Source organism: Delphinus delphis, chromosome 17 (genome assembly GCF_949987515.2).
Source record: "Delphinus delphis chromosome 17, mDelDel1.2, whole genome shotgun sequence".
NCBI classification, from domain to species: Eukaryota; Metazoa; Chordata; class Mammalia; order Artiodactyla; family Delphinidae; genus Delphinus; species Delphinus delphis.
In genome coordinates, this window is record NC_082699.1 from 11,468,775 (window position 1) to 11,493,187 (window position 24,413).

Here is a 24,413-nt window from a genome sequence, read left to right on the forward strand (position 1 = left end):
TGCACAGATGGTGACTTTCCATACCATCTGTTCATTATTTCTTCACAGCCATTTACAATTTCTCCCCCTCCATGAGGGCTGAATAGAAAAAATAAAGTTAAGACCTAGTTTTAGACTTCTTGGAAGTTAGCTGCTCCTTCCCCTTACTTTTTCTTCAATCCACTGAAGGTTATGGCTCCTCTTCTTTCTAAGTATCCCATTCATTAGCTTATAAAGACTCTTGCTTCATAATTTTTGGTGCTAAATGTTATGCAGTTCATAAGTAACAGAACAACATTATGTTAGTCCACTGTGTATACTTGAAAAAATAATCACATAAGGCAAGTTACTTTCCTTAACTTTGCATCAAAAGCCTAAATAGTCTACTAATTCCCTATAAATAAAAGCTGAAGCTTTGGCCACTTTCCCTTGTTGAAGGCACCTGGTATTCTTTCCTTCTGATATAAAGCAGATGGGAAGATAATAGTTGAAACTTAGCCCTGAAGCATGCATAGCAAGGAAGGCTAAAAGCTGGCAGAAATCTTAGTTTCTGACCTTGGCAAGTCCTTTTTGAACTTTTCTTCGTGAGCTTTTTTGTCCTCTTCATCTGCAGTTAAGATCTTTGCTTACTGGAGGGATGGAAGATTCACATTAGACTATGTAATTGTCACATTGTGATGTATAAATAGCATTCTCCTACATCATAGGAGAGTTTTGACTTATGGCTAAATAGAAGACACGAGAAATGATTGAGTGGTGTAGTTACTATTGCCCTATGGCTATTTTTTTAAAAGATCGATGCCAATTAACATGTATAAGGTAAAGAGTTTGCTTAAATACTGTTTTATTTTATTTTATTTTTTTACATCTTTATTGGAGCATAATTGCTTTACAACGGTGCGTTAGTTTCTGCTTTATAACAAAGTGAATCAACTGTACATATATCCCCATTTCTCTTCCCTCTTGCTTTTCTTGGCCTCCTATGTTGGGTTTGTAAGGCTGTGATTCTTCCCTTTTTCCTCTGGTCGGATGATTTTCCTCCTCTTGGTCCTCATGTGTTATTAACACTATTCATGTGATAATTCTCTGTATGATCATTGGTTTGAATGATTGCTTTCCTGAACTCCACGTAATTCTAAGCTTCACAGTAACTTTACCTCTTATATTCTTTAATATTCTTATTTCAGTATTGACGTCTTATCTTTCCACTGACCAGTTTTCCAACCTGTCCATCCATTTAATTTATATTTCTAAAGCAGGAGTTATAGTTTTTGTTGGTTATAGTAGCCAGTGTAGGTTATAGTACTTTCTGGAGCTCTCCCAGGTAAACAGTCAGTGAAACTTTGAACAATTTTTTAAATCCATTTAAAAAAATTGAAGTATAGTTAATTTACAATGTTGTGTGAGCTTCAGATGTACAGCAAAGTGATTCAGTTATACATTTATATGTATATGTCTGTTCTTTTTCAGATTCTTTTCTATTATAGGTTATTAAAAGACCTTGAATATAGTTCCCTGGGCTGTACAGTAGGTCCTTGTTATTTATCTGAAACTTTGACCATATTGATGATGAGAATTATATGAGCAGAGGCAGATGCCAGAGGTATTATATATACCCCATGATCCTCACTTTGATTCATACTGTTAACCTTAAATTGGATTTGATTGCTAAAATCTAAGAAGTCAGATTGCTTCTATGCTCGTTTTACAAGTTGTGCATGCTTTTAGAATGGTCTAAAGGTCTAGTTAGGGTTATGTGTTGGAGCCATGGCTGTTTACAGTAACATTGCTTGGTCCAACTGTTTACAGTAACATTGTTTGGTCATACTGTAATTCCATTCTTTAAATTAGAATGGGCATGGAGTGACTTTAAAAAGCGGTCAGTGTCCATTGCTCAGAATACATGCCAGCTGATTGGGTACTATTTATTTAATAGTTTTAGGATGCAATTGAATATCTCAGTTGAATGAATTAGTAAATAGTCATATCATTCTCATTCTTTTTTTTCCAAATTGCTTTTAATAGTATACCACCTCTCTTTACCTCTTCTGTCCAGGCTTTCAGGTATAGCACTCAAAACAGATGGATAGTTTTTCTCTTTAAGGAAAGAGCATATACTTGGGGAGAAGTTTCAAGGTACAATTCGTAATGCTTTAACATTCTGCCTGTGCATTTTTTGTTTGCTTTTTGCTTTGAGGTTTGTGTTTGTTTTTGCTTTAAGCATAGCATAATGTCCTCTGTGTATTATGATTTCATCTGAAAAATTCTGCTCATTAGGGTTATCACTAGCCTATTTAGTACTTTTGTATAAATTAGGAAAAGACACCTTTCCCCTGAGACAAGGCCTCACAAGTACAACTGGATTTTGGCCCCCACTCACCCTTGGCCAGGCCTTCTTGTGTAGCAAACAAAATGCAGCATCCTGCGTCGTACAAATTCAGATTCTGAACTTTGTACTGATTTGCATTTGTTTTGAAAGTCTATTGTAAGTAGCTTGTAGTTTTGAAAAACTTATAGATAAGATTCTAAAAACATAGCAGGGGAGATAAATAGTTTCCTCTGCAGAGTAGGATGAAAACCTAATGAAAACAGATGAGTTTTTACTCCTAATATAATTTTATTTTACAATTACTAGTAGTCCTTTTTTTTTCCTTCCTTTTGGCCATGCTGCACGGCTTGTGGGATCAGATCCCCAACCAGAGATTGAACCACCAGGGAACTTCCACTAGTTGTTCTTTTACATTTTTATATAATGCCTTACATTAAACTTTATTGCATTAGTAACAACCTGCTGTATATATTCTTTAATTTTTAATTGAGAAGTATTAGCTCATTTCCCATAACATAGAGCTTTGTGATCCCATAATTAATGTGTCAGCATGTCATGCAATTAACTGTCCAGTGCTTTGTATTAACAGTTCTGTAAGTCTTGTAATTAAACTTTTGGTTTTTCCTACTTAGGTACTTTGGTCTGGGAAGCCATATGGTTCATCTCGAAGTATCGTAAGGAAAATTGGTACTAATTTATCTCTGATCCAGTGTCCAAGAGTTCAGTTTCAGGTACTGTACTTTATATATTTCAAATTTTATATTAATATGTGCATTGGTGATGTAAATAGGCCAGACAGCTTTAAAAGTACTTTTTGAACCTCTCCCCACTATTGATGCTGCTATCAATAAAATAAAAGAGGATAAAAACCACGGTAAAGTCTTTCTAAATTTAGTTCCTCTGTGAAGTGATTACTGAAGCTCTGTAAGACATTTATCCTTAAGAATACATACAGACTTAGAAGCATATAATAAGCCCAGCAGTTGTTAATTCCCAGGTGACCTTGAGCATTGTCTTCGAGCACCAAATCAGGAGTAGCTCAACTCTGCTTGGAGATAAGTTCCTATTTTCTTGATTTGGGTTTTTGTTCCTTACGGTTGTTTTAGTGTGAGACATGTTTCACATAGCTTTATTCTTGTTTTTCAGTAATTCTCTACAGTAGTAATAAGAAAATCTTTTAGTTCAACGTTTAAGTATATAAAGTTCAGCAGATAATCTATACCAATTTTAAATAATAGATTAGCATGTGAAGTGTGGAAGGTAAGTTTAACTCATAATTCAGAAGGTCAGAAGTGCCCCTGCGAGCTTATTAGATGTCTTACTTATAAATCACTCCTCCTTGTAGAGAGTTAAAAATCTGTTTCTAAGTAAGTGGTAGAAATGACCATTTGTCCAGGTTCACTAACAAGGTAGGTCATTGCTACGCCCACTTGCGGATTGACTGGCAAGACCTTTGTGCATCAGTCTAGAGATTGACAGATTGGAACTTTGCAGAAGTAATTTTTATCAAATGATGGGCTTTTTAAAAAAAATCACAGTAGAGAAACGTATGATAGTAATTCTCTCAAGCACAATTTCTGAGAATTCAGTTCACTGAGACACCAATTGCTGATTGCTTTATTTGCCAGTTTTCTTCAAATAACTATTGTGTTAACTAAGACTTAGTAACTTCTGATTGCTCCATTTATTCCATTAAAATTTTATCTGTCTGCTTAACCTTGTTGCAGGAGAACTTGCTTCAGCATTTGGGTTCACATAGCTAGAGATGTATGAAAGGACGTGGAGATAATCCAGCATTTTCTGGTAGCAACCCAAATCTGCCTTGACAGTCAGTGGGCCGAAGTACTAGGGCCAAGTTCATTTTCTTGGCAGGATTTTCTTTCTCAATGTTATTAGTCACTTAGAAGCATCTGAGCATAATAAGAGTTTTAGGTTTAGTACAGGAGCTGCATTTGAAAAGAGAAATTAACATAAAGGAGAGGAGTAAGGTAAGAGGAATGTTGGTGACCTACTTGAGAATGTAGTAGAAAACAGAAGACATTTGTTTATAGTGAGATTTTTTACTTCCAGACAGTTTTGCAGCATGCTGCGTCTTTTCAAATTCAGCATCAATCTTAAAGTGAGTGTTTTATCTGCTACTTATTTAGATATTTTAAATCTGCTATCATTCTTCTGTATCTTCTGTTTCTTTAATTTTTTTTACTACATCTATCAGAAATATAAAAAATGTAGAGTCTTCAAAAAATATAAGGGATGCCGTTTAAGAGTAATAAAATTGACAATTCATTTTTGCTATTTTTTTTGGCTCATTTGGAGGTTTGATTGATATGGAATGTATTTGGACTGTCCAGGAGTCCAACATGAGTAAATACTGCTATAGAAAGTCTGGAACTGGGGAACCACCATGGGACCCAGGGAGGGAGAGAAAAGTTGAAATAGATTAAACTTGAGAATGAAGTGTTCATGGGTCAATTCAGAAGCAGGAGTTAGTAGTCAAAGCCAGTCCTTTGTTGTCCTGGGTGATTTCACTGTCTTTTGGAACTTAGTCTCATATTTTCTTTTCTTCCTCTGCTCCTGTAGACTTTCACTTCTATTCCTTTTCTTGTACCCAGCACTCAATAGGCATCACCTCAAGTTGGTCGCCCTCACAACAGTTTCACCTCCAAAATCTTAAGCCTCAGTGTGTTCCTTCTAAATCACACCATCTTTTCATTGTTGTCAGCTGACCCATATATCTGCAGACAAGGAAGACTCACATAAATGATGGGCAAGACAGGCATGTTACTTTGTGTTTTGAGGGTTAGACAAGATAATCCATGCAAAGCCCTGAATATTGTAACTGGTACATAATTAGTGCACAATAAAAGTATGCTAGTGGTGGGATTTTATTGTTATTGCCACCTTGCAGCAGAATAGCAGATTAACTTACTTGGTTGTCTAAGTGAACTCCCTGGTTTTACAGATTGGATTTTTTTTTTCTTTTGGCCGTGCCGCTTGGCATGCGAGCTCTTACTTCCCCGACCAGGGATCAAACCCGTGCCCCCTGCATTGGAAGCCTGGAGTCCTAACCACTGGACTGCCAGGGAATTCCCAAAACTTTTGCCTTTTTTTTTTAAACAAATTGGATTTCTGTGTATTTATAGGTTCACAAATCAGAACACAGATCAGCACATTTATTTACACCTTCATCCAGTTAATGGGCCCAATGAATATTGGGCTGGGAATAAAATGAGGTAATGAATGTTAAAAAAAAAATCATATAAAAGCACTCAATGTTTATTTGCTCTGTTTGTTGGAATGGAGTTCAGAGGTTTTGATGTGTAGTGGTTCTCAATACTGGCTGCATAATTAAATCACCAGGAGCTTTAAAAAATAAAATATCCATGCTCAGGCCCCATCCTCCAAGGCCCCAGCCTCCTCGCAAAAACACTTACGGAATGTATAAAGAATATAAGGTGTCATCCAAGGCTTACTAAATCCGAATTTCATATATTCGATTTTTTTGTTCATTTGTTTTTTAAAACCTTTTCAGAAGCTTCTTATGTAGCGTAGAGTTTGAGGACTTCATTTACAGATTGTGTTTTAGTATTTTGCTAAAGAAAAGTTTACAGTAGTAACATAATTATCTATTGGCAAATTATGAAAGTAATCACTAAAACACCTTTGGGGTCATTTTTATAAATTTCAAATTTTATGAGTTAAAGAAAAACATGGAACTTAAGTGTGGCTTATTGGGGTAATAAAATACTACACTTAGAAAAATCTAAGGCAAAAAAAAAGTGCTCTTGCATACCATCAGATAAGGGGAGGGTGGGCCCTGTGCTACAGTAGTTTGAATCCCTGCTCAGTAACTGGCAGAACTCTGGGAAATTTAACCTGGATTACCGTTTTTTCCTGTGGAAACCCTGCCCCAGGCTATTTTCTTAGATTGCTAGGAGTGATTGTTGGAATTGGTGGTGGAGGGAATGTTCTGTAACCAAACAAGTAATGAATAAGATTCTCACTGAAGTCCACACACTGTGACTAAAGGTGGAAGTAAAACAGCTGCCTGCCACCTGGCAGCCCATCTTTATTCAGCAAATCAACTTGAAATCCATGCATTATGTTAGGTGCTGTTGGTCAGTGGTGAAGCAAACAGACACAATCTCTACCCTTACTGGGATATGGTTCAGTGGGAGAGATATTAAGCAAGAAAATATGCTAATAAGCATAAAACTATAATTTGTACTAAGTGCAGTGAAGCAAAAATTGGTATAGCATGGGGAGACTAACAGTGGTGGTCTGGGAAGGCATCCCTGGAGGAATGACAAATAAGGATTAAAAAGAGCCAGCCCCTCAATGAGTTAGGGAGAGGGATGGATGTGAGGCAGTGTTGGCAGAGAGAACAGTAAGTGCAGAGGTCCTGAGGCAAGACAGAGGTTACTGCTGAGCTAAGACAAGGCCCCTCTGTCAGGAGCTAGTGAGGTGGGAGACGTAGTGTGGTATCATGGTCTTTGATGTCTGAGCCATCTGTGGATAAGTACCTGGATTCATACTAAAATTCATTGTTAAACTTCATATTTTTCCCAGTTACTGTCTGGTAATCTGGACTATGCTAGTATGTGATGTCATACATGTGATGTCATACCATTTCTTGATATTTTTAGCTATAAAATGGCCCTTAAGGGTAACTGAATCCAGATATATATGCATTATGTTTTATAAATTTGGTAACATGGCATAGTAATTTGAAGCCCAACTCAGTAAATAACTGTTTGTGATGTTTTATTCATTCTCAGTAATTGACTTCTTACAGACTTGCTTTTCCATGGAGATACTGTTACTTACCTTCCTAGGTTATTTTGAGAGATACACACACACATTTCCTTCCCTCTTGTCTCTCTGGTCCTTTTTCTTCTCCCTATTCTCCCCTCACCTTCCTTCCCTCCCCCATTCTAGGTGTGTCATGAATAGGAAGGGTTAATAGATGCTCAGTTTTTTTTAAAGTGACCGCATTACTCAGCAATATTAGTGCCTGTCTCGGCTAGAATATTTAGTTTGGTGTTCTTTACTCAGGTATACCTCTTGGCCTATTGGTGTCACTGTATGTCACTATATTAAAATGCAGAAATTCTGCTTTTACTTTTTCTTACTATGACAGGAATTGGTAGAAAAAGAGGAATAATTAAATCTGTAATTAAAAATCTAGAAGTTATTTTACTGTGTTGCTTTTAAGAATACATGTTTTGCATTTGGCTGTAAACAAAAGGTGGTAAAATAGACTGAGTATATTTACTGTTACACCGTTTTCGGCAAGAAACTGAGAGAATCCTAGTTCCCGGTGCCAGTGTGTTTATTTTATGAAAAGTCACATGAGGACAAAGTGAGCTCTTCTAATATTTTATTCTAAGTATTTCAACTTTTGTACAAGCTTTATATTTTTCTTTTATGCGTTTTATTAAATAAATCAATTTCTTCAGTGTAGTTTTACATTATCAGAATATTTAAAATTACCTAAAATTCAGTAAAATTCTAGAAATATAATTGAATCTTGGATAATTTAAATTGTTTCAAATGTTGATTTGAATTTCTTAAGATCAGTAAAAATACAATGCTCTTACTGAATTTTGCTCTGAATGAAATGCTTTTCTTTCTGAAAGGAATTTGGATACTGATAAATCAATAAGCACTAATTTTATTTTAAATTTTATAATGCCCTTGATTTTGAAAAAAAAATTTTCTGTCGTTTTTTTTTTCCCCCCCCACTAACAATAGCTGTGGTAGGACAGGACCTTGCTGGAACCTTCAGTAAGTTGACCTTTTCTTTTTCAAACTTCCCATCCATCATCCATGCATGTCAGTAGTGGTGTCTAAATCATACCTCCAAGAATTCCATGCCCTCAGTCCCCTTGCCTACACTGACCTCACCTAAACTAGTACTTTACTAGGTGAACTGTACTTTCTGTTTCATTCTTATGCTACTGAGTGCCCATTTCGGCAACAACTGAAGTGGCCTTTTAAAAAAAGATTAGATTTTTTTCAGTTTTATTTTGTTTTTTGTATGAGTTTCCCCAGGGACTTTGTTAGGCTTCTTTTTTGGTGGCATAAATCACTGTTAAAATGTAAGTACGTGACTTAAATACTAAAACTACTTTGTTTTGTGGCGCAGGATGTCAATTAGAAATGATACAGGTATTATCAATTCTGGAATTGGTTCCTGACAGTATCATTAACATTTTCATCTCATTGAGTACATGTTATAGACATGGTATTATTTCAGTGATTAAATATAATCAATGCTCAGTAAGATTACAGACTAAGTCCATGGAATAATTTTTTTTTTAAAGTTTGTGCAAAAAGGAACATTTCATGTTTAATATGCGAAGTGTTACAGATGTAAAATTGAGAAATATTGTATGATCTTTACATTATAAAATAAAATACTTTGAAAGGCTGTCACAGAGTGGGTTTAACTTATATTTTTGAGTATTCTTAGAAAAGTATTTTGCTTCCTTTTATGAACAAAAATATCTGGGAAGAAAACAGCAATTTTTGTAGCTTTTATGGGAAGGTAAGAAGTCTTAAGGTCAAAACTAGATTTTTATTTATCTTAAATATACCTTTCTTCCTACCAACTAGTAAGTATATTGGAACAAAATTTTATTTTCTAAACAAAGAGTTAGGTAACCAAATTGATCTTCATGAACTAGCACCTTAAGGAAGGGACCATTCAGGTTTTACCTTTATGATTTGTCACTTGTACAAAATAGCCCATTAAATACTGTATTTTCTAGGAGCTTCCACAGAGCTTGGGGGACCTTCCTGTTCCCTAATCTCCATGTAACCCACTTAGAATCTCCATTTTATAATGTTACGGGAGTATTAATATACCATTCTGTTCTTAGTAATGGATAGCAACAGAATATTGCCAGATTCGCAGGCTCTTGAGACCAGATGTGGTGCCTAGTTCGTTTATATTATTTAAGTTGTACAGGATACCAATTTACTGAAAACTATTTTTTATTGACTTATTTAGATAAATTTCTGAAACATATAAGGGAGAAGTAGAAAAATCTTCTTTTTGGTTTTTCTTTGATCATATCCCTTGACAATGTACTTGCTGAAGCTTATACTTTTTTTCTCTTCTGACCACAGTTACTCCACTGTGTGCCTTAAAACACTGGTATTTTTTTTTTTTTTTTTTTTTTTTGCGGTACGCGGGCCTCTCACTGTTGTGGCCTCTCCCATTGCGGAGCACAGGCTCTGGACGTGCAGGCTCAGCGGCCATGGCTCACGGGCCCAGCCGCTCCGCGGCATGTGGGACCTTCCCGGACCGGGGCACGAACCTGTGTCCCCTGCATCAGCAGGCGGACTCTCAACCACTGCGCTACCAGGGGAGCCCAGAACGCTGGTATTTTGAAAGCTTTTTCATCTTAATTCTGTTATTAGTTTTTTTGTTTTTGTTTTTGCCCAGTATTAAGTCCTTAAATCTCTACTCTTCTAATATACTTGTTTTCTTTCTTTCCTATACCCCCGTCCTTCCCCAAAGCCAGAATTTAAGGCATTTTAAATACTTGATATTCTTAGTATCTTGTTAAAATGTCAGTTTTCTAATACTACTCTATGAAGTTGATAATGTTAGGTAATTATGGTATCTGAATGCGTGCACATACCAGGAGCCAATATGTTTAGTTAAAATTTCATTCCTAATATTAAAGATATATTATTTAAAAATTAAAGATACATTATTTAAAAATTTTAACCATATTAGTATTATGTGTTTGTATGGTATATTTTACAGTTGAGGAACAAGTATTATTTAAGTGTAGCTTCCAAAAGCTTCATCTAGCAATGATAATAGTAAGAAGGTTCAAACAAAGCATGGGTTACTGTAGAAGCTTTCTGATAAATACATGTAAATCTCTTTGGCCTCTTAAACGTTTTTCTTCAATTAAAAAGTCTGCATTTTCTTTTTTATTTAAACCTTACTTCAACTTGTAGGAAGTATTACATTAATCTGATAACTATTATTCATTGGCCATCTGGCTCTGAGGCATTATTCTTATAACAAAACAAATTTAATTCAATTAAGTTATTTTTCCATTTTTTGAAGGTCAGTTTCAGAACTTGCACGCTTTTTCTTTGTTATATTTATTTCAGAATATTCTGTTCCTTCATCTAGGTGTTTAAGGTTAGCTAGAGAATTCTGTTCTGCTATTTGTATTTTTGGTTCTTTAATATAGTTAATACTTTAATTTAAAAATCAAGAGCTCTAATGATATTTGAAAATGTATTTTCATTATTGTAACAGTGTATCTATATAATATCCATTTAAAAATATTCCCAGATTTAGCACAAATTGGTCACTATACTTTTTACTAAATCTCTTCAGAAAAGAACTGATTTATAATGTTTAAATTCTAAAAATTTTCTTAATGTTTTAGGATGAATAGAGGTTTTTTTTTTTTAATGAGTCTCATTTGACCTGTAAAATAAAAATTGAATGAGTTAAATTATAATTCAGAGATTGCATGCACTATTAAACAACAGTATAACATAACTAAAGGTCTCTTTCATGGAGACCTTCAGTGGAAATGCTAGAAACTGTCCATGTGTTTGTAACACTAGAGCTGATGATTTTCCTTAGGTAAGAAAATGTTTTATTCTACCATTTTGGTGCTAGATGAAGAACTTTCCCTATTTGTAACTTACAGCTTACCAGCCCTACAACAGAATGGAGCCCCAGACAGCCAGGAGAGGATGCAGTGGTGTCTTTTGCTGATGTTGGATGGGTAGCCAAAGAAGAAGGAGAATGTTCAACAAGACGAAGGTTAGTCTGGATGGCTATCAGAGCTGAGATGCGGTATTTAGTATTTTAAGATGATACATGTACAGTATTTCCTTTTATTAGCCTAATTTGATCTCTAGTAACCCAGTTCTTTTTTTTTTTCTGAGTGGTCATCTTTTCTGTTCATTTTAAACACTCAGCTGGTATTTGTAAAGTTCTTAAGAGACCTGTAACTGTGTCCTAGTCCTTAAGAATTACAGAATTCCTTGCCCTCTGGAAGTTTACATTCTAAAATGAGAAATCAGAAAGACCTATCATAAATACGTTTAGATAAGTAAGTAATTCTAATGGTCTTATTGAGGCAGAGGAATCACCGTGGATCATATTAGGAAATTTGTATAGTCAAGATAGTTTTTTTTTTAATAGATCTTCATTGGAGTATAATTGCTTCACAATACTGTGTTATTAGTTTCTGTTGTACAGCAAAGTGAATCAGCCATATGCATACATACATCCCCATATCCCCTCCCTCTTGAGCCTCCCTCCCACCCTCCCTATCCCACCCCTCCAGGTCATCACAGAGCACCGAGCTGATCTCTCTGTGCTATGCGGCTGCTTCCCACTAGCTAACTATTTTACATTCGGTAGTATATATATGTTGATGCTACACTCACTTCACCCCAACTTCCCCTTTCCCACTCCGTGTCCTCAAGTCCATTCTCTACATCTACGTCTTTATTCCTGCCCTGCCACTAGGTTCATCAGTACCCTTTTTTTTTCTTAGATTCCATATATGTGTTAGCATACGGCGTTTGTTTTTCCCTTTCTGACTTACTTCACTCTGTATGACAGACTCTAGGTCCATCCACCTCACTACAAATAACTCTGTTTCGTTTCTTTTTATGGCTGAGTAATATTCCATTGTATAAATGTGCCACATCTTCTTTATCCATTCGTCTGTCGATGGACATTTAGGTTGGTTTCATGTCCTGGCTTCAGGATGAGTTTTGATTCAAAGGAGACAGTATGCAAGAGTTACAGAAGTGCTTTCATTTATTTGATAGAGCCTGAGTAAATTATTGACTACTCTTCAATCTAATAAACACCTATTTAGCTTATTCAACTCTTCTTATTAGGCATCAAGGATACATAGATAAAATAAGACACAGTCCCAGCTTTCCAGGAATACTTGGAAATACTTGCTAGAGGAGATTACAAAACTAAATAAGAGTGATACTGGAAAGACTACTAAGTGAATACAGAAGGCCACTGTGGGATGAGAGGTTCAGCAAGGCTTCTCAGGGGGGTGGATGATAGAGCTGAGTGCTGAGGGGCAGTAGGAGCCACTGAGCTAGGAAGGCTGTATTCCAGGTAAAATGAATGTGATTAAAGGTACCAATCAGGAGGCCACATGGCATGTTCGGGAAACTCCAAATGGCTCCATGAGGCTAGAGAGTGGCAGGGAAGGGTAAGCTGTAGGAGAAGAATATGGAAAGTAGGTCGAGATTTAAAGGTCATACATGTTAGGCTAAGAAGTTTACACTTTTTCCTGAAAGCACTGTAGAGCGGTGGAAGAAATTTAAGCATCATAGTAATAATATCAAATTTGTATTTTAGTTAAATTTCCTTGTAAACAGTGTAAAGAATAGAAGGGAGCCAAGTCAGGAAATAGGCTAAATAAGAGATGATAAGAGTGTGACTAAATTAAGAAACCGACAGAAGGCATGGAGAAAAAGGACAAAATCAAGGGATACTCAGAAGAATGTTAAACTTTTTTAAGAACCTTTTTGGGTATTGGGGTTGAGAAAGGAAGAGTCTAGGATAACCCCCAGGTTTTTGGCTAGGATATGAGAATGGTGGAACAATTAATAAGAATATAGGAAAACAGATTTCTTTCTGGAGGGTGGGAGTAAGAGGTAGTCCAATGTGGAATATGCTGTGTTTGAGCTTCCTGTGGGACGTTGACATTGCTCTAGAGACAGTTTATGTAGCTAGATATTGATAAAGAATGCTTGCACTTCAACATGTGGATAGAATGGCTGGTACCCAGAGTACTCAAGGAGCATATATAAGACATGAAGAGCATTTGTATCCTGGATAAAGCTGGCATTTGGAAGTAAATCAGGAGAAAAAAAAGAAAGAGAAAGAAGGGACTCCCCTACCTGCCAGAAGTAGCTCAAGAGGCGGAAGGAGAACCATCAGAGAGTGTTGTCATGGAAGCAGAGGTAGGAGATCTTCAGGGAAGTAGAGTAAACTTCCATCAGTGTCAGATACTTAGAGGCTAGGTAAACCAAAAACCTAGCAAGTTTCCATTTTGTTTTGCATTTGAAAGATTATCATTGACTTTAGCTAGAGAGTAATTTCATTTGAGTGGTATTAGCTGAATAAAATAAGAATTAAGTAATCCAAGAGCAAAAAAGGAATTTGATTTGAATGACAAGTAGGAGTGAGGACATAGCAGTAGATGAACAGGCCAGATTATTGCAGGATTAGCAGGTAAAGAGCCTTTTTTTTTTTTTTAAGTCTTTTTTGAATTTGTTGCAATACTGCTACTGTTTTATGTTTTGGTTTTTTGGCTGCAAGGCATGTGGGATCCTAGCTCCCTGACCAAGGATCGAACCCGCAACCCCTGCATTGGAAAAAAATATGGAATGCTTCACGAATTTGCGTGTCATCCTTCCGCAGGGGCCATGCTAATCTTCTCTGTATCGTTCCAATTTTAGTATATGAGCTGCCGAAGCGAGCACAGCCTTTATTTATTTTTTTTCTTTCGATATGCGGGCCTCTCACTGTTGTGGCCTCTCCCGTTGCGGAGCACAGGCTCCGGACGCGCAGGCTTGGTGGCCGTGGGTCACGGACCTAGTCGCTTCGCGGCATGTGGGATCTTCCCGGACCGGGGTACAAACCCGTGTCCCCTGCATCTGCAGGCGGACTCTCAACCATTGCGCCATCAGGGAAGCCCTAGCCTTTCTTTTTTAAGATGTTTATTTTATTTTTTTGATTAAACTTCTTGAGATAATTGTAGATTCTTCACATGCAGTTACAAGAAAGAATACAGAAGCATTTCCTGTACCCTTTACCCAGTTTTCTCCAGTGGTGACATCCTGCAAAACATGGTACACTATCACACCTAGGATATTGACACTGGTTAAGTCAAGATGCAGAACATTTCCATACTACAGGAACCCCTCCTGTGGCCCTGTTATGGCCACACCCACTTCACTTCCATCTCTAACCCCTCCTTAATGGCAATCACTTATCTGTTCTCCATTTTCACAATTTTGTCATTTCAAGATAGTTATATAAATTGAATCATACAATATACAACCTTTTGGGACTGGCTTTTTTCACTAAGCATAATCTCTAGTGATTCATCCAGATTGCTGTGTGTATCAGCAGTTCCTTCCCTTTTAGTACTGAGTAGTATTCCTTGGTATGGATGGACCACATGTTTAACCATGCACCAGTTGATGGACATCTGGATTGATTCCAGTTCTTGGCTTTTATAGGTAAAGTTAATGTAAACGTGTACAGGATTTTGAGCCAGCATAGGTTTTCATTTCTCTGGAATAAATGCCCATGAGGGCAATTGTTGGTTTATATGAGTCGTAAGGTAGTTGCATGTTTAGTTTTAAAAAACTGACACACTATTTTCCAGAATGGCTGCATTATTTTACATTCCCACCAGCAGTGTATGGCTAATCCAGCTTCTCTGCTTCCTCACCAGCATTTGATGATGTTACTTTTTTCCTTTTTTTTTTGGCCATTCTAATAGGTGTGTATTGTACATCTCATTTTAATTTGTGTTTCCTTATTGGCTAATAATGTTGAACATCGTTTCATATGTTTGCCATCTTCATATGCTTTTGAATAAAATGTCTCTTCACGTCTTTTGCCCATTTTCTAATTTGGTTTTCTTTTGCGAGTTCTTTATATATGCTAGGTATGAGTCATTTTTCAGAGGTGTGGGTTTGTAAACATTTTCTCCCAAATGTAGGGCAAATAGGACAAGTTAAATCTTATCTTTTCATCTATTTAACAGGGTCTTTCACAGAGCAAAAGTTTTATATTTTAATTCATTTGTTTTTCCCTTTTACGGATCATGCTTTTGGTGTCAGTGTAAGAACTCTGTGCCTATGTTAGATCCTTTGGATTTTTCTCCTGTTTTTGTTTTTTTCAAGTTTATAGTTTTATGTTTTACAATTAACTTTCTGATTGTTTGTCTGGTTTTGGTGTCAGAGTAATACTAGCTTCAAAAAATGAAGCTATCTATTTTCTGAAGAGATTGTATAGAACTGGTGTTAATTCTTTAAACATTTAGGAGAATTATCCAGTGAACCATCCGGACCTGTTGATTTCTTTTTGATGAGATTTATTTATTTGTCTGTCTGTCTATCTATCTATTTATACATACAGAAAGGCATTTTATTTTAAACATAGCAGTGTGTACCTGTCAATCCCAAACTCCCAGTCTATCCCTTCCTCCCACCCTTCACCACTGATAACTGTAAGTTCATTCTCTAAGTCTGTGAGTCTGTTTCTGTTTTATAAGTTCATTTTAGATTCCGCATATAAGCGATATCATATGATATTAAGTGAAGTAAGCCAGACAGAGAAAGACAAATATCATATCTGTCTCTGTCTGAGTTACTTCACTTAGTATGATAATCTCCAGGTCCATCCATGTTGCTGCAAATGGCATTATTTTATTCTTTTTATGGTTGAGTAACATTCCATTGTGCATATGTACCACATCTTCTTTATCCATTCATCTGTCGATGGACATTTAGGTTGCTTCCATGTCTTGGCTATTGTAAACAGTGCCTGCAGTGAACACTGGGGTGCGTGTATGTTTTTCTCTGGTTATATGCCCAGGAGTGGGATTGCTGGATCTTATGGTAGCTCTATTTTTAGTTTTTTTAAGGAACCTCCATACTGTTCTCTATACTGGCTGTACCAATTTACATTTCCACCAACAGTGTAGGAGGGTTCTCTTTTCTCCACACCCTCTCCAGCATTTATTGTTTGCAGATTTTTTGATTGAGGGCCATTCTCACTGGAGTGAGGTGATATCTTACTGTAGTTTTGATTTGCCTTTCTCTAATAATTAGTGATGTTGAGCATCTTTTCATGTGCTTCTTGGCCATCTGTATGTCTTCTTTGGAGAAATGTCTTCTTAGGTCTTCTGCCCATTTTTTGATTGGGTTGGGTGTTTTTTTGTATTTTGAGCTACATGAGCTGCTTGTATACTTTGGATACTACTCCCTTTCTGGTTGCTTCGTTTGCAAATATTTTCTCCCATTGTGTGGGTTGTCTTTTTGTTTTGTTTATGGTTTCCTTTGCTGTACAAACACTTTTGAGTTTAATTAGGTTCCATTTGTTTATTTCTGTTTTTATTTCTGTTACTCTGGGAGACTGATTGAAAAAGATATTGCTGTGCAATTTATGTCAAAGGGTGTTGTGCCTATGTTTTCCTCTAAGAGTTTTATAGTGTCTGGCTTTACATTTAGGCCTTTAATCCATTTTGAGTTTATTTTTGTGTAGGGTGTGAAAGAATGTTCTAATTTCATTTTTTTACATTTAACTATCTGGTTTTCCCAGTACCATTTATTGAAGAGACTTTTCTCCGTTGTATAGTCTTGCCTCCTTTGTCATAGATTAATTGGCCATAGGTGGAATTGAGTTTTGGCGTGTTTTTAAAATTATGAGTTCAAGTTCCTTAATAGTTATGTGACTGTCTTACGAATTTCATATTGGAAGAGATGTAGTAGTTTTGTATTTTTCAATTAATTGGTCCATTTCATCTAACTGGTTAGATTTATGTGTATAGAATTGTTTGTAGTATTTCCTTATTATGCTTTTGATAGCTACGTGGTCTTTAATAATATATCCCGTTTCATTCCTGATGTTAGTAATTTATGCCTTCTCTTTTTTAAATATTTGTCAATTTTATTAATCTTTTCAAAGAACAAGCTTTCTCTTTCATTGATTTTTCTTTTTTTTCTTTTTTTTGGTTTTCAATTTTATTGATTTCTGCTCCTATTATTTTCTTCCTTCTGCTTACTTTTGAGTTTATTTTGCTCTTTTTCTAGGTTCTTTGGGTGAGAGTTGATATTATTAATTTGAGACTTTCTCTTTATTTTGAATTTTATTTTATTTATATTTTATACAGCAGGTTCTTATTAGTTATCCATTTTATACATATTAGTGTATATATGTCAATCCCAATCTCCCAATTCATCACACCACCACCCCAGTCTGTTATTGAAGAGACTTTCCTCCATTGTATATCCTTGCCTCCTTTGTCGTAGATTAGTTGACCATAGGTGTGTGGGTTTATCTCTGGGCTTTCTATCCTGTGCCATTGATCTGTATTTCTGTTTTTGTGCCAGTACCATATTGTCTTGATTACTGTAGCTTTGTAGTATAGTCTGATGTCAGGGAGTCTGATTCCTCCAGCTCCCGTTTTTTTCCCTCAAGACCGCTTTGGCTATTCGGGGTCTTTTATGTCTCCATACACATTTTAAGGTTTTTTGTTGTAGTTCTGTAACAACATGCCATTGGTAATTTGATAGGGATTGCATTGAATCTGTAGATTGCTTTGGGTAGTATCGTCATTTTTGCAATGTTGATTCTTCCAATCCAAGAAAATGTTATATCTCTCTATCTGTATCATCTTTAATTTCTTTCATCAGTGTCTTATAGTTTTCTGCATACAGGTCTTTTGTCTCCCTAGGTAGGTTTATTCCTAGGCATTTTATTCTTTTTGTTGCAGTGGTAAATGGGAGTGTTTTCCCTTAATTTCTCTTTCAGGTTTTTCATCATTAGTGTATAGGAATGCAAGAGATTTCTGTGCATTAATTTTGTATCCTGCAACTTTACCACATTCATTCATTAGCTCTAGTAGTTTTCTGGTGGCATCGTTAGGATTCTCTATGTATAGTATCATGTCATCTGCAAACAGTGACAGTTTTACTTTTCTGATTTGGATTCCTTTTATTTCTTTTTCTTCTCTGATTGCTGTGGCTAGGACTTCCAAAACAATGTTGAATAATAGTGGTGAGAGTGGACATCCTTGTCTTATTCCTGATCTTAGAAGAAATGCTTTCAGTTTTTCACCATTGAGAATGATGTTTGCTGTTGTACATGGCCTTTATTATGTTGAGGTAGGTTCCCTCTATGCCCACTTTCTGGAGACTTTTTATCATAAATGGGTATTGAATTTTGTCAGAAGCTTTTTCTGCATTGAGATGGTCATATGGTTTTTATTCTTCAATTTGTTAATATGGTGTATCACATTGATTGATTTGCATGTATTGAAGAATCGTTGCATCCCTGGGATAAATCACACTTGATCATGGTGTATGATCCTTTTAATGTGTTGTTGGATTCTGTTTGCTAGTATTTTGTTGAGGATTTTTGCATCTATATTCATCCGTGATATTGGTCTGTAATTTTCTTTTTTTGTAGTATCTTTGTCTGGTTTTGGTATCAGGGTGATGGTGGCCTCATAGAATGAGTTTGGGAGTATTCCTTCCTCTGCAATTTTTTGGAAGAGTTTGAGAAGGATGGGTGTTAGCTCTCTAAATGTTTGAGAGAATTCACCTGTGAAGCCATCTGGTCCTGGGCTTTTGTTTGTTGGAAGATTTTTAATCACAGTTTCAATTTCATTACTTGTGATTTGTCTGTTCATATTTTCTGTTTCTTCTTGGTTCAGTCTTGGAAGGTTATACCTTTCTAAGAATTTGTCCATTTCTTCCAGGTTGTCCATTTTATTGGCATAGAGTTGCTTGTAGTAGTCTCTTAGGATGCTTTGTATTTCTGCTGTGTCTGTTGTAACTTCTCCTTTTTCATTCCTAATTTTATTGATTTGAGTCCTCTCCCTCCTTTTCTTGATGAGTCTGGCTAATGGTTTATCAATTTTGTTTATCTTCTCAAAGAACCAGCTTTTAGTTTTATTGATCTTTGCTATTGTTTTCTTTGTTTCTATTTCATTTATTTCTGCTCTCATCTTTATGATTTCTTTCCTTCTGCTAACTTTGGGTTTTGTTTGTTCTTCTTTCTCTATTTCCTTTACGTGTAAGGTTAGGTTGTTTGAGTTTTTTCTTGTTTCTTGAAGTAAGCTTGTATTGCTATAAACTTCCCTCTTAGAACTGCTTTTGCTGCGTCCCATAGGTTTTGGATTGTCGTGTTTTCATTATCATTTGTCTCTAGGTATTTTTTGATTTCCTCTTTGATTTCTTCAGTGATCTCTTGTTTTTTTAGTAACATATTGTTTACCCTCCATGTGTTTGTGTTTTTTTACATTTTTTCCCCTGTAATTGATTTCTAATCTCATAGCGTTGTGGTCAGAAAAGATGCTTGATATGATTTCAGTTTTCTTAAATTTACTGAGGCTTGATTTGTGACGCAAGATGTGATCTATCCTGGGGAATATTCCATGCGCACTTGAGGAGAAAGTGTAATCTGCTGTTTTTGGATGGAATGTCCTATAAATATCAATTAAATCTATCTGGTCTATTGTGTCATTTAAAGCTTGTGTTTGCTTATTAATTTTCTGTTTGGATCATGTGTCCATTGGTGTAAGTGAGGTGTTAAAGTCCCCCACTTTTATGGTGTTACTGTCCATTTCCTCTTTTATAGCTGTTGGCAGTTGCCTCATGTATTGAGGTGCTCCTATGTTGGGTGCATATATACTTATAATTGTTATATCTTCTTCTTGGATTGATTCCTTAATCATTACGTAGTGTCCTTCCTTGTCTCTTGTAACATTCTTTATTTTAAAGTCTATTTTATCTGATATGAGTTTTGCTACTCCAGCTTTTGATTTCCATTTGCATGGCATATCTTTTTCCATCCCCTCACTTTCTGTCTGTATCTCCGTAGGTCTGAAGTGTGTCTCTTGTAGACAGCATATATATGGGTCTTGTTTTTGTATCCATTCAGTGAGCCTGTGTCTTTTGGTTGAGCATTTAATCCAATCATGTTTAAGGTAATTATCGATATGTATGTTCCTATTACCATTTTCTTAATTGTTTTGGGTTTGTTTTTGTAGGTCCTTTTCTCTTGTGTTCCACTTAGAGAAGTTTCTTTAGCATTTGTTGTAGAGCTGGTTTGGTGGTGCTGAATTCTCTTAGCTTTTGCTTGTCTGTAAAGCTTTTGATTTCTCCCTCGAATCTGAATGAGATCCTTGCCAGGTAGAGTAATCTTGGTTGTAGGTTCTTCCCTTTCATCATTTTAAGTATATCATGCCACTCCCTTCTGGTTTGTAGTTTCTGCTGAGAAATCAGCTCTTAACCTTATGGGAGTTCCCTTGTATGTTATTTGTCGTTTTTCCCTTGCTGCTTTCAATACTTTGTCTTTATATTTTTGCCAATTTGATTACTATGTGTCTCGGTGTGTTTCTCCTTGGGTTTCTCCTGTATGGGACTCTGCGCTTCCTGGACATGGATGGCTATTTTCTTTCCCATGTTAGGGAAGTTTTCAACTATAACCTCTTCAAATATTTCTCGGGTCACTTCTCTATCCCTTCTCCTTCTGGGACCCCTATAATGCGAATGTTGTTGCGTTTAATGTTGTCCCAGAGGTCTCTAAGGCTGTCTTCATTTCTTTTCATTCTTTTTTCTTTATTCTGTCCCACAGCAGTGAATTCCACCATTGTCTTCCAGGTCGCTTATCCGTTCTTCTGCCTCAGTTATTCTGCTGTTGATTCCTTCTAGTGTATTTTTCTTTTCAGTTATTGTATTGTTCATCTCTGTTTGTTTGTTCTTTGATTCTTCTAGGTCTTTGTTAAACATTTCTTGCATCTTCTCGATCTTTGCCTCCATTCTTTTCCCGAGGTCCTGGATCATCTTCACTATCATTATTCTGAATTCTTTTTCTGGAAGGTTGCCTATCTCCACTTCATTTAGCTGTTTTTCCGGGGTTTTATATTGTTCCCTCATCTGGTACATAGCCCTCTGCCTTTTCATCTTGTCTATCGTTCTGTGAATGTGGTTTTTGTTCCACAGGCTGCAGGATTGTAGTTCTTCTTGCTTCTGCTGTCTGCTCTCTGGAGGATGAGGCTATCTAAGAGGCTTGTGCAAGTTTTCTGTAGAGCTGGCTGTTGCTCTGGTGGGCAGAGCTCAGTAAAAGTTTAATCCGCTTGTCTGCTGATGGGGTGGGGCTGGGTTCCCTCCCTGTTGGTTGTTTGGCCTTAGGCAATTCAACACTGGAGTCTACCCGGGCTCTTTGGTGGGGCCAGTGGCAGACTCTGGGAGGGCTCAAGCCAAGGAGTACTTCCCAGAACTTCCGCTGCCAGTGTCCTTGTTCTCATAGCGAGACACAGCCACCCCCAACCTCTTCAGGAGACCCTCCAACAGTAGCAGGTAGGTCTGGTTCAGTCTCCCCTGGGGTCGCTGCTCCTTCCCCTGGGTCCTGATGCGCACACTACTTGGTGTGTGCTCCCTGAGTGGAGCCTGTTTCCCCCGGTCCTGTTGAAGTCCTGTAATCAAATCCTGCTAGCCTTCAAAGTCTGATTCTCTAGGAATTCCTTCTCCCGTTGCCGGACCCCCAGGTTGGGAAGCCTGACGTGGGGCTCAGAACCTTCACTACAGTGGGTGGACATCTGTGGTATAAGTGTTGTCCAGTTTGTGAGTCACCCACCCAGCAGTTATGGGATTTGATTTTATTGTGATTGTGCCCCACCCCCTCCCCTCTCATTGTGGCTTCTCCTTTGTCTTTGGATGTGGGGTATCTTTTCTGGTGAGTTCCAGAGTCTTCCTGTCGACAATCTTCCTGTCTATGATTGTTCAGCAGTTAGTTGTGATTCCGGTGCTCTTGGAAGGGGAGTGAGAGCGTGTCCTTCTACTCCACCTTCCTGAACCAAATCCTCTTTTTCTGATGTAAGCATTTAGTGCTGTAAATTTCCTTCTCAACATTGCTTTTAGCTGCATCCCACAAGTTTTGATATATTTATTTTAATTCAGTTCATTGTATTTTTAAATTTCCCTTGAGAAAACTTCTTTTAACTGTTGAAGTTAGAAGTTTGTTGTTTGGTTTCAAAATATTTGGAAATTTTGCTATTATTTTTTGGTTATTGAGTTCTAGTTTGATTCTTTTGTGGTCAGAGGACACAAACTGTACAGTTGATCCTTGAATAACACAGGTTTGGACTGTGCGTTCCCACTTACATGCAGATTTTTTTCTGTAGTAAGTACTATAGTCCTACACAATTTGAGGTTGGTTGAATCTGCAGGTGCAGAACTGTGGATACTGAGGAACTGTAGATATAGAGGGCGGACTATAATTTATATGCAGATTTTGGACCACGGGGAGGGTTGGAGCCCCTAACCCCTGTGTTGTTGTTGAAGGGTGTATTTCCATTTTTTAAAAAAAATTTTTTGAGGTTTTTTTTTGTTTTTTTTTTTTGCGGTACGCGGGCCTCACTGTTGTGGCCTCTCCCGTTGTGGAGCACAGGCTCCGGACACGCAGGCTCAGCGGCCATGGCTCACAGGCCCAGCTGCTCCACGGCATGTGGGATCTTCCCGGACCGGGGCACGAACCTGTGTCCCCTGCATCGGCAGGCGGACTCTCAACCACTGTGCCACCAGGGAAGCCTTGTTGAGGTTTTTTTAATGGCCCAAGGATATGGGCCATTTTGGTTTATGTTCTATGGGTATTAGAAAAGAATGTGTACTCTTGTTGTTAGTGGAATGTCCTATAAATGTTAAATAGAAGTTGTTGGTTGATGGTGTTGCTAAATTCTTCTGTATCATTCTTGATTTTCTATTCTAGCAGTTGTTGAAAAGGGGGTGTTGAAGTCTCCCACTGTATTTGTGGATTTGTGTATTTTTCCTTTCTTTTCTGTCAGCTCTTTTCATTTTTTGGAGGTCTCTTGTTTGGTGCATACATATTTAGGCTTGCTGTGTCTTTTATCTTTTTACTGTAATATAATGTCCCTTTCTGTCCCTGATAATTTTGTTTGCTCTTAAGTCTACTTTATTTAATATTAATGTAGTCAGAACTGTTTGGTTGTTTTTTGGTTAATGTTTGCATAATATATCTTTTTCTATTCTTTTACTTTCATCCTGCTGTTGGTATTTGCCTTATATTTTGAGATGCTTTTTTGTTGGATCCATATATATTTACAATTGTTATATCTTCTTGGATTGATCCCTTGATTATTATGTAGTGTCCTTCTTTGTCTCTTGTGACAGACTTTATGTTAAAGTCTATTTTGTCTAATAAGAGTATTTCTATTGCAGCTTTCTTTTGATTTCCATTTGCGTGGAATATCTTTTTCTGTCCCCTCACTTTTAGTCCATATGTGTCCCTAGGTCTGAAGTGCGTCTCTTGTAGACAGTATATTATACGGGGCTTGTTTTTGTATCCATTCAGCCAGTCTGTGTCTTTTGGTTGGAGCATTTAATCCATTTACATTTAAGGTAATTACTGATACATATGTTCTTATTGTCATTTTGTTAATTGTTTTGGATTTGGTTTTGTAGGTCTTTTTTCTTCACTTCTATTTTTTTGTTTTCTTGTGATTTGATGACTATCTTCAGTGTTATGTTTGGGTTCCTCTTTCTTTTTTGTGTGTATATCTATTGTAGATTTTTGGTTTGTGGTTACTATGAGGGTTTGGTATAGCAAAACCTCATAGTATGTGTATACAAGACTGTTTTAAGTTCCTGCTCTCTTATTTCAAATGCATTACCAATATCCTGCATTTGTACTCTCCTCAAGATTACTAGCTTTGATATCAGATTTGTGTGTGGATGATTTCCTACCTTTATTGTATTTTTGTCTTTACTGGTGAGCTTTCCCATTCGTAATTTTCTTGTTTGTAGTTGTGGCTTTTTCTTTTCCACCTAGGGAAGTTCCTTTAGCATTTGTTGTAAAAGTGGTTTGGTGGTGCTGAATTCTGTTAGCTTTTGCTTGTCTGTAAAGCTTTTGATTTCTCTGTCGAATCTGAACAGGATCCTTGCTGGGTAGAGTATTCTTGGTTGTAGGTTTTTCCCTTTCATCACTTTAAATATATTGTGCCACTTCCTTCTGGCCTGCAGTGTTTCTGCTGAAAAATCAGCTGATAACCTTATGGGGATTCCCTTGTATGTTATTTGTTGCCTTTCCCTTGTTGCTTTTAATATTAATATTTTCTCTGTGTCTTCAATTTTTGTCAGTTTGAATAATTTGTGTCTTGGTGTGTTCCTCCTTGGGTTTATCCTGTATGGGACTCTCTGTGCTTCCTGGACTAGGGTGACTGTTTCCTGTTCCACATTAGGGAAGTTTTCAGCTTTATCTCTTCAAATATTTTCTTAGGCCGTTTCTCTCTCTCTTCTTCTGGGACCTCTATAA

At 36.8% G+C, this 24,413-nt stretch overlaps 1 protein-coding gene and 1 non-coding gene across 3 annotated transcripts in view; one reads left to right on the plus strand and one right to left on the minus strand.

The window, feature by feature from the left end:
• The window catches only part of MTFR1 (mitochondrial fission regulator 1), a 67,187-nt gene that overhangs the window by 18,665 nt on the left and 24,109 nt on the right, over window positions 1-24,413 (plus strand). For both annotated transcript variants that reach the window (XM_059994710.1, XM_059994711.1), the window contains 2 exons: window positions 2,941-3,039; window positions 11,002-11,117. In XM_059994710.1, coding sequence (XP_059850693.1) covers window positions 2,941-3,039; window positions 11,002-11,117 — 215 coding nt within the window. The remainder of the gene's footprint in view (window positions 1-2,940; window positions 3,040-11,001; window positions 11,118-24,413) is intronic.
• Window positions 13,716-13,822, minus strand: LOC132413412 (U6 spliceosomal RNA). Its single transcript, XR_009516711.1, has one exon. It is a non-coding gene; the product is annotated as a U6 spliceosomal RNA (small nuclear RNA).